General features: G+C 35.8%; 1 protein-coding gene and 1 pseudogene across 1 annotated transcript; one reads left to right on the forward strand and one right to left on the reverse strand.

Annotated features, from left to right (window-relative positions):
* Window positions 1-7,328, forward strand: part of LOC141590077 (protein SHOOT GRAVITROPISM 6-like) — a 28,144-nt pseudogene extending 20,816 nt beyond the window's left edge.
* Window positions 7,329-8,208: 880 nt separating this feature from the next.
* Window positions 8,209-9,664, reverse strand: LOC141591078 (carotene epsilon-monooxygenase, chloroplastic-like). Its single transcript, XM_074411521.1, has 4 exons — window positions 9,368-9,664; window positions 8,956-9,252; window positions 8,504-8,701; window positions 8,209-8,349 (listed from the first exon to the last, which is right to left on the reverse strand). Exons 1-4 carry the CDS (start codon window positions 9,647-9,649, stop codon window positions 8,224-8,226), a joined length of 903 nt encoding a protein of 300 aa, XP_074267622.1. The 5' UTR covers window positions 9,650-9,664; the 3' UTR covers window positions 8,209-8,223.
* Between the last annotated feature and the right edge of the window lie 858 nt (window positions 9,665-10,522).

The following is a 10,522-nucleotide window of genomic DNA, read 5'->3' on the forward strand; positions in this document are numbered from 1 at the left end:
GTACTGATGCGATGCTCTTGTAGGGGTGGTGGAAAAATTGGTAAAAAGGCTGTTGAACAAAGTTATGCTTCCGTTCTTGCCTCGCTTCTTCTGCAACTAGGTACTTGCCATGCTTTGGCTAGTTCAGGCCAGCCAGAACCTCTACGGTACGCCACTTTCTGATGCTTTGAGTATGTTAATTGGCTTGACTAGCGTTGAATGTGATTTCTACTGTTGAAATTGTTAAAAGAAAAATAAAATATATTAAGTGAATGACATAGAGGGCATGATCAACCACTTAAATTATTTAGGAGAGGTCAGGAGTCAGGACATGAAGAGTTGAAATAATTTTTGTATATCCAATGCCACTGATGGCATGATGCTTCGTAATTTTTTATGATTTCAAAAGTTTCCAAGGAAATGGCTTGTGGCTTAGCCTTATTCTCTTTTTATTTTCAAGTACTTTAAGCAAATGACTTCTGGCCTACCCTTAATTCTCTTTTAAGTAGTACTTCTTCCGTTACAGTCATATGTTAAAACTGTTCTATTTTAGGGTGTCTCGGCCATTTGTTTACCTTTCCATTTTGGGAATGTGTTTGTTGTATGACTAACCATACCACCCACTTATTTAGCATATACCATGTGTAATTCACTAGGCCCACTATTTCCTACACGTTTCCTCATAAGCAGGGGCGGAGCCAGGATTTGAATTTACATAGGGCTAAATTTTACTAAAAACCGACAAGCTTTTTTTTTTTTTAGTTCCTACGCGGAGCAATTTTTTACATAAATATAAGGTATTTTCAGCTTATGAGCATGTTTTGTATCGTACATACGATCACTTATACGGAGTATATGCTACTTAGGCCCTGTTCTTTTGACAAAATTGTCTCAATCAAATCAAATCAATCAATCAACTTAATGGAGCTGAATCAAATCAATCAACTTAATGGAGTGAATCGAATCGAATCGAATCAATCGAATCAATCAATCGATCTGAATCAATCGAATCAAGTGAATCAAATAATAATAAAAAGATTATAATAATAATAATAATAATAATAATAATAATAATAAATATTATAATAAAAATAATACCAAAAATAATAATAAATATTATTATAATATTATTCATTAACAATAATAATATATTAATATAATCTAATAATAATAATCTAATAATAATAATAATCTAATAATATATATAAAAATAAAATATTAATATAATAATAAATAAAGTAATAATAATGGTATATTAGTAATATAAATGATAAAATTATTAATAATAATATAATATATTAATAATAATAACTAAAAAATAAATAATAATATAATAATAATAATAATAGGTCTAATATAATAAATTATTAACATAATAATATTAAATATAATAATAATAATAATAATAATAATAATAATAATAAATATGTGATTAATAATATTAATAATGAGTATATTAATAAAATAATAAATATTAAATAATAACTTATTAATACAATAATATTAAATATAATAATAATAATAAATATGTTATGAATAATATTAATAATAATAAATATATTAATAAAATAATAAATATAATATAATAATAATAATAATAAATGTATTAAATATAAATATAATAATATAAACAATACGAATTAATTATTAATAAATATAATAGTAATATAATAAATATAAAAATAATATAATAATAATAATAATAACAATAGTAAATACATTAATATAAAAATAATAATAAGATTACCAATAAGAATAATAATAGTAATGTTGAAATAAACCGAAATCGAATCGAATCAATCGAATCAATCAATCAAATCGAATCAATCAATCGAATCAATCAATCGAATCAATCAATCGATTCAATCAATCAATCGAATCAATCGAATCAATCGAATCAATCGAAATGAATCAATCAATCAATCGAATGGAGTCAATCGAATCGAATCGAATCGATTAGAATCGAAATTAAGTCCAAAAGAACAGGGCCTTACAAAATATAAAATACCAAGAAAAACTAACTTCCCAACTTAACGATATATATTTTGGTTACTGTGAAATAGAGTTTTACTTTAACATGTTTAAGAATTAAGATTCACTAAAATATGATTCGAAATTTATTATAAAGCGTGAAAATAAAATATTAGCAGCCCAACGTCACCATACTTGCATTGTTACGCATTTAGGTCCAATTAATACCTTTACTACAATACAAAATATGGAGTATAAAAAAATCACAAAAATGTTGTAAGGGAGGTTTGAACCCACGCCCTCCTGAATTAACAAACTCCTTAAAACTTCCATATGACCACCTGTGACACTCTAGAAAACTGATGTTTCAACAAAGTAAATTCTACTTAACCAAAATTTATGTAGGGCTGAAGCCCATATAGCCCATTGCCTAGATCCGCCCCTGCTCATAAGCTCTTGCCCCAACACCTTCGTCCGCTAACCCAAATTTTGATTACTGGATTGCCTCAATGCTTAGCGAATCGCGATTGAGTTCCAGTGTGTTTGATCATGGCGCTTGCTTAAAATCTATATACTGGATGCACTATAAGAGCGTATCGTGTAGCAGATGTTGCGTATTCTTATAAATTTGGCAACCTTGTTCTTAACTTTCTTAACCACCACCTGAGGCATTCTCAACCATAGGCCAGCGGCCTTGACCAGACCGAAATATCTCCGAACCTACCTTGCGTCACCAAGCCCCTGACCTCACCAGTAGAGATCCAAACAGCTGACTTGGAAATAAATTAGCCAGCCCATAACTTGTAGCTTGATCAACATTATTTAATCTGATTTTCGAAGTAAAAGAGTCAACCCCAATGTCCGATTTGTAGTTCAGAGTTGAGAGGTGGAGGAAATGGAAACGGAAAGAGGGTTAAATTATTCGCTTGTTGAAGAGAGGATGAGAAAGGTGAGAGATGGGATGGGATGAGGGGAAAAATGGAGCAGCTGGCAGTAATTCGGCAGATGAAGACCATGTGGAAGGGGAAAGAGATGAAGGTAAAATGTATTTTTACGCTTATCTCTCTCTTGGTCTTTGTGACAAAGACAGGTAAACAAATTGCTGGGACAGAGGCAGTACTACGTACCTAGATAAATTGCATATTTTAGACCTGCAACCATTTCTTCTAAAGAATTCCTTTCCTTTGTTGTCAAGTTCACAACTGATGTAGATGTAATGGTTGTGCCTTTAGGTGGGTGTGAAATTGTGTTAGGAGTCCAATGGCTCTCATCTTTAGGGCTAGTGGTATGGGATTTTGACCAGCTGAAGATGGAATTCATGTATCAAGGGAAGAGGGTGGTCCTTAGGGGTATCACAAAAGGCAGCCTAAAGTGGATCTCTGGTAGGCAAATGGTTGCTGAACTGAGCAAAGGGGGAGAGTATGATAAGGGTCAATTCTTTGCCATTCAAGTTCAACCTACTTCCTCACCACTACTGGTACATGATCAGGTATCTACTGTACCTCCTGAAATTCAGAAGGTTTTACATGAATTTGGTGATTTATTCATTGAACCAAAGGAGTTACCACCCCATAGAAATTATGATCATAGGATTTACCTCAATCCTGGAATACCACCCATTAATGTCTGGCCATACAGGTGTGATACAAAAGAATGCCATTGAACAAATTACAAGGAAATGATGGAAGCTGGTGTGGTCAGACCTAGTTAAAGCCCATTTTCTTCTCCTGTTGTTATGGTTAAAAAAAAGGATGGTACATGGAGATTTTGTGTGGATTATAGGGAGTTAAACAAAAATACTGTCAATGACAAATTCCCTATTCCAGTTATTGATGAATTACTAGATGAATTACATGGTTCATGCATATTTTCCAAAATAGATTTAAGGTCTGGATATTGGCAAATTAGAATGCATCCGGAGGATATTCAAAAAACTGCTTTTAGAACTCATGTAGGGCATTATGAGTTTGTAGTAATGCCTTTTGGCCTTACCAATGCCCCCTCAACATTCCAGTCACTGATGAGCTCCATCTTTAGTGAGCATTTAAGAAAGTTCATATTAGTGTTTTTTGATGATATATTGGTTTACTGTGCATTTGAGAGATACATTGGGAATTTTGAGACAACATCAGTTGTTTGCTAAGATGAGTAAGTGTAGCTTTGGAGTGGATCACGTGGAATATCTGGGACACATAGTGTCTGCTGCACGAGTAGCTACTGACCCTACCAAGGTACAAGCTATGCTCAAATGGCCACCTCCTAAGTCAGTTAAGGAACTCAGGGGATTCTTGGGCTTAACTGGGTATTATAGGAAGTTCATTAGGGGTTATAGGATCATCAGTAAACCCCTAACTAATCTACTCAAGAAAAATGCATACATATGGAGTCCTGAGGCAGAAGTGGCTTTTGAAACCTTGAAACAAGCAATGACAAAGCGAAATTTCAAGATTGCCTTACCGATTTCAACTCACAATTTGAAGTAGAAACTGATCCATCTGATATTGGCATAGGAGCTGTCTTGACTCAAAAGGGTCATCCTATTGCTTTTATAAGCAAGGCCTTGGCTGACAAACATAAGTCTTAATATACATATGAAAAGGAGCTGCTAGCCTTAATATTAGCTGTTGATAAATGGAGACCTTATTTGGTAGGCCAACACTTCATCATTAAAACTGATCACTTCAGTTTAAAGTACTAAACTACCTGCTGGGGCAGAAAATAACAAGTTCATTTCAAAGCAAATGCCTACCAAAGTTGGTGGGATTGGATTATGAAGTGCAATACAGGAAGGGGAAGGAAAACACATTAGCTGATGCTCTTTCTCGAGTAGGAGGGGCTGAATTATTGACCATATTAGTATCTCAAGTGAGAACTGATCTCTTACAAAGGATCAAAGATAGTTGGCAGACCCTTGAACTAACACAGCTCATACAAGACCTTAAAGATGATCCTATCAAATACCAAATTCCAATGGCGAAATGACCAAAAAAGTGAGGAAGGAAGATTGGTTATAGGTCCCGATGTTGACTGAGATTGGAAATCGTGCTTTAATGCACAATTCTTCTCTTGGAGGACATTCTCGAGTTCATGCTACATACGTGAGAATGTCGAGTTTTATTGGAAAAATATGAAGAAGAGTGTGAGGCAATGGATTAAGGAGTGTGGGGGTGTGTCAAAAAATAAAACCCTATTGAAGCACCTGCTGGTCTCCTACAACCATTACCAATACCTGAGGCAATCTGGGTTAATATTTCTATGGATTTCATAGAACGTCTTCCTAAGTCACAAGGGAAAGACACAATTTTGGTTATAGTAGACAGATTGAGTAAATATGCTCATTTCCTATTGCTCACTCATCCTTTCAAGGCATCTGATGTGGCAAGGGTGTACTTGGATCAGGTCTTCAAATTACATGAGAACCCCAAGTCCATAGTAAGTGATAGAGACAAGATCTTCATAAGTCAATTCTGGCAAGAGTTCTTTAAACTACAAAAGGTGGATTTATTGATGTCCTCTGCTTATCATCCCCAAACAGATGGACAGTCAAAGGTAGTTAACAAATGCCTTGAAACATACCTTAGATGCATGACAGGAGAAAAACCTAAGGATTGGGCACAATGGATACCATTGGCTGAGTGGTGGTACAATTCTAATTTTCACTCTGCCATAGGGACAACTCCTTATGAAGTGGTGTATGGGCAATCACCTCAATTGCATACCCCTTATGTTAATGGTGATAGTGCAGTAGCCGTAGTGGATAGGAGCTTAAATGCTAGGGAGGAATGCATTGAAATGTTGAAATTTCATTTAAAAAGGGCTCAAGACAGGATGAAAAGTCAAAGTGATAAGCACTGACAAAGAATATCAGGTGGGAGATTTGGTATATGTCAAATTACAACCATATAGGCAACAATCAGTGGTCTACAGGAAACTCTCACCAAGGTACTTTGGGCCATTTGAAGTGTCTGCAAGAATTGGCAAGGTAGCTTATAGGCTGAAGTTACCTGAACATTCTAAAATTCATCCTGTGTTCTATGTTTCTCAGTTAAGGAAACATCATGGTACTGTGTCTGTCATTAGTGTGGTTCCTATGCTTGATGACGACCTACAACTAAGGGCAGAACCTATATCTATTTTGGAGAGGAAGATGGTGAGGAAGGGCAATGGTGCAGTTGTATATTTTCTGGTGCAATGGTCTAATGGCACTACTGAAGATGCTACATGGGAACTGTCAGATGATTTCATAAAGAGGTTTCCTGCATTTCAGATTTCTTAAGCTTGAGGACAAGCTTCATTCGAAAGGGAAATGTATTGTAACAAACCATCTAACTAACTGACATGTGAGCAAAACGGTTAGGAGTTTGTTACTAGGTGGTTAGAAAGTTGTTATTCTTCTTACTATAAATAGCTCATTCTACACTTAGAATAATTCATTCAATCATTTTTTACACTTACATTTCCTCTATCATTCTCTCTGTAATCTTCTGTACAATCAGTTATCAATTAATAATCAATTGTCCAAATTCTTTTCTTGTTCTCAAGAATTTCTGCAATTGTTTCAATTGTGTACAACAATTCCGGAATTGATCCCTGATTGTTGTTACATGACCCTTTTGTTGTTGTTCGTGACATAGTAATTTCGTACCTATTTACATAATAAATGTACCCATTTTATCTTTAATCATGATTTGTACCTATTTTATTACTTTTAGTACCATTTTTTCTTAAAATTGTAAAATAGTCGCTCAATAAACTTATTGAGAGATTATCTCTCAAGAGACCTAAAAGGAAGTATCTCATAAATTTTGAATGTATAGGTATTTGGCATGATAGTTGGCAAAATGAACCGTTCGACTGATGCTGTTGTTCGAGCAGCGTGCTCTTCATCATTGGGGATATTATTGAAATCTGGGAATTACAGTTCACGGAGATCAGCTCGACTTGATCAAACAGATCCTAGTTTGAAAAGCCATTGATACCATGTTAGTGATGTCGCAAGTATACGGAAACAATGAGCTACTTTGACAAGGTTTTAGATAGAGTTATGCCTCACAAAGCCAAAATCTTCTCAAGCTGGATTCTAGATGATTTAGCCCTAACGGTATGTGAAGCAATTAAGCACTTGAAAATAATAGAATAGTTACCGTTGTGTTGGTCGTTAAAATAGGTATGTGCATTATTATGTACAGTAGCAAAAGACGGTTTAGAGACGGACTTGTAATTATGTATGCAAATAGATTTGTACAGTCTTGTTTACTACCGTCATCAAGAGTCAGAGCTTCCTAAGCAAGTGTCACTGGTTCATTGTATTAGTGTGTTTAATTAACTGTTCATATGATTCGTTGTTGAATAAGAAATGCAGTTAATTAGTGTTTTTTTTTGCTCTTTTTGGTCCATAATGTGCAGTAATTCTTTCCCTTTCCCTTTCCCAATTAAAATTTCTGCCTGATGTACGTAACTAACCAGAGGGATCAAATTACAGTAGTTCTATCTGATTGAAAATGTGACTCATTTGTACTCTCAAAAGCGAGAAGGTCCTCTGTATTTCCATTACGCAGTGGACAAATACATAATACATGTGACGAGAATAGGAAAGCGAGAGATTACAAAGAATATATTACAACCAAGTCATATATTATGCCCAATACATACATACCCCCTCCCTCGTGTTGGATCATACTGCTTTGAGATGCCCCAACTTGGAGAGAAGAACCTCCCTCCATCAATGCCGTCAGCCAACTCAAACTCATCCTTTCTATATTACTGTTAACAGTCTAATTAGTTAATTTATTAAATATATAAATTAAAAGTTGGATTGATGACGTGGTTTCATCTTTATATATCGAGGATAATTTAGATGGAAAAGTTTATTTAGTCAGATATAGAGTACTTAAAAACTATAAGGGCACTTTTCTATTTTTTAAATTCATCACCAGGAATATTACATACTCTCTAGTATTATACAGCTGGCAAAATAATATAAACTTGCACTTGCCATTTTCAAAACAATTTCAGTATTTTATATACTATGAACTAAAATTGCATATAGTTGTGAAAGGAGTACATGTACAGTTTTTGTTAAATATTACACCATTTCCATCTCTATCTACCTTATTTATAGTGCAATAGGCGAGATTTAGCCACGATCAATTGTGTCTGCTATCGAGTCTCAAATCAAGATTTAATACCGTGTTTAGGAATAAGGAGACTGTCTATCAGATGAATTGCTACTACTACAGTGAATCCAAATGAATGGAGTGAGTATTCAACTCATTAGTCTTGAGATGCAGGAAATACCTTACTTAAAAGATAAGCTGTCCAGGTTAAAACTGAACCAGTAGTTTCATGTCCAGCAACAAGCATTGACAAGAGGTCATCTCGCAGTTGTATACTTGAGACCTGCAACATTAAATTCATGATGTACTGATCTTGAGAAAGGTACCGAGAGCTGAAGTAAATACAGATCACAGGAGTTGCAAAACACATGGAGGATGTTACGGTAAAATATCATTATAAAGCACAAGACAGGATATATTATAAAGTGCAAACAAACCTCAACCCTGCTAGCCAGCAAGAAACGTAAGATACTTGGATCAGCATCATTGACATACTCTTCATTATCAATCATTTCACCTTCAGCCTCCACAATTTCCTTACATTTTGCAATAAGTTCTTCAACAGTTTCCCTGATCACAGTAACTGCATTCTCAGCTTTTATTTGTCGTGGAATTATTTTACATAAAGCTTTAACCTGTTGAAGAACCGCAGACACACAAATAAGGGTCAATATTTTTGCCTAACTAGTAGTAGGCACCACACTAAGAATTTGATCTTAATACGCAGTACGCACTTAGTAGAGTGTGCATTACGATACAATTATGTAATATGGCCATATGGGTACACTAAACAACATGAATGGATTTGTGATTGAGCGAATTAATAACCAAGTTTTCAGGTTAGACTGCCGCAAAAATAATGAGCATTAAAGAAGAAGCAAAGTTTCACCTTCCAGTAAGGTAGGATGTCAGTGGAACGAGCCTCCGCTTCCTTGAGTGAGGTGTAAACAGCATCAATTACAGGACTGTCGGTATTTAGAGAGTCAAAATTGTAGTTGAATAGTGATAGACCAATGACATCAAGTGTGTGTTGTGAAAATACGGCTTCCATGTTCACAGGGGTGTCACTCGAGGCACTAGTTTTCAGCTTCTCCACCATCCTTTCAGCGCATTTGCAGAAAACTCTATCAACTATAATTGATAGATATCTCTTATGAAGCGATGGAACAACAGCCCTGCGCCTCGCCTATAAAAAAAGATTAGTTTTTACACTTACAAGGCTTGTATTAACCTCTTCTGAGCTGAACATAAGTTTAATTAGATCAAACAGTCAGCATGGTAATCAGAAATAAGTTGGTTACCGTCCAAAGAGAGCCCTCAGCAATGGCAAAACCAGAACCAAAAAGGAATTCAGAAACTTCAGCAACAAGTCCCTTTCCATACTTAGTCCCATAATTCCTAAGCACATGTTTAGCAATACCAGGGTCACTAACCACAACAAAGCTGCGGGGCCCAGCAGCAAGTCTATAGATGGGCCCATATGAGTTCATCCACTTGAACAACGGCAAGAATAGGGCCCCACCAAGTAGGTCAGACACGTCATCCAGTTTTAGCACTAGCAATGGGTATGTTTGAGTCGTCATTGCTTGAGGTTATGGACCGGGTTAGGGTGGTTAGCCAGTCTGGGCTGACCCATGAGCCCGATGAGGAGGAGGTGGGCTTTGGTTTGGTGGGCTTTGAGGAGGATATTATGGTGCGGGTGGAGTGGGTTGAGGTGCGGGGTTTTGGGAAGGAAGAGAGTGAGGTGAAGGTGGACATGATGGCTGATTATCGAGTGGTTGGAGTTTAGATTGCGTTTCGCGGGTTACTACATCACAAATGTAGGGTACTCAGCTACTGAGCTGCTAAGTGCTAAGTGCTAAGTGCTACCTATGTTTTTTTTTTTTTTTTGACAGTGAGATAAAATAGAGTCAGACCATAGCTGATTTAGCGATGGAGTGAGCGAGCCTATTAAAATTTTTAGGACAGTGACTTATCGAAATACAATGAAGTGAAAAACCAAAGAGTGCAAGGACAAAATAATTGCTTTAGCGTCTTGATCCATAGCAACACAACCGCAGACTTGAAGGACCAGACTTAGACAGTCGATAGTTGCTTCAATATGACGAAAACCACAGGAAATTGCGTCAGAGATTGCGCATTTAAGTGCCATAGCTTCTGCTTGGACAAGAGATCTCGCCCAAAACCTTGAAGAACTTGTACGAAAAGTAGTACCAAAATTATCTTGAAACAACCAACCCGCAGTCGCTTTGAAACTAGTATTCCAAGATGCATCACACGTTACTCGAATATAATCCAAACAGAGATGGGTTCCAATGAGGTAACATGGGTAAAAATTTCGAATATTAATTGCATCCAGAGCCTCTTCATGAGGACAATCATCAGAGGGTTTACAGTTTTGATATTGATTACACATAACCGCAGAATTCATTGAAACTTCATCAGAAATTAGACGC

Source organism: Silene latifolia, chromosome 7 (genome assembly GCF_048544455.1).
Source record: "Silene latifolia isolate original U9 population chromosome 7, ASM4854445v1, whole genome shotgun sequence".
Lineage (NCBI taxonomy): Eukaryota > Viridiplantae > Streptophyta > Magnoliopsida > Caryophyllales > Caryophyllaceae > Silene > Silene latifolia.

Excerpts from the sequence above, each read along its gene's own strand:
- LOC141591078 (XM_074411521.1), bottom strand. The coding sequence starts at position 9,649 with ATGACGACTCAAACATACCCATTGCTAGTGCTAAAACTGGATGACGTG. Across the intron at positions 9,253-9,367 it reads CTGAGGGCTCTCTTTGGACG|GCGAGGCGCAGGGCTGTTGT; the intron begins GTAACCAACTTA and ends CTTTTTTTATAG. Across the intron at positions 8,702-8,955 it reads ACATCCTACCTTACTGGAAG|GTTAAAGCTTTATGTAAAAT; the intron begins GTGAAACTTTGC and ends GTTCTTCAACAG.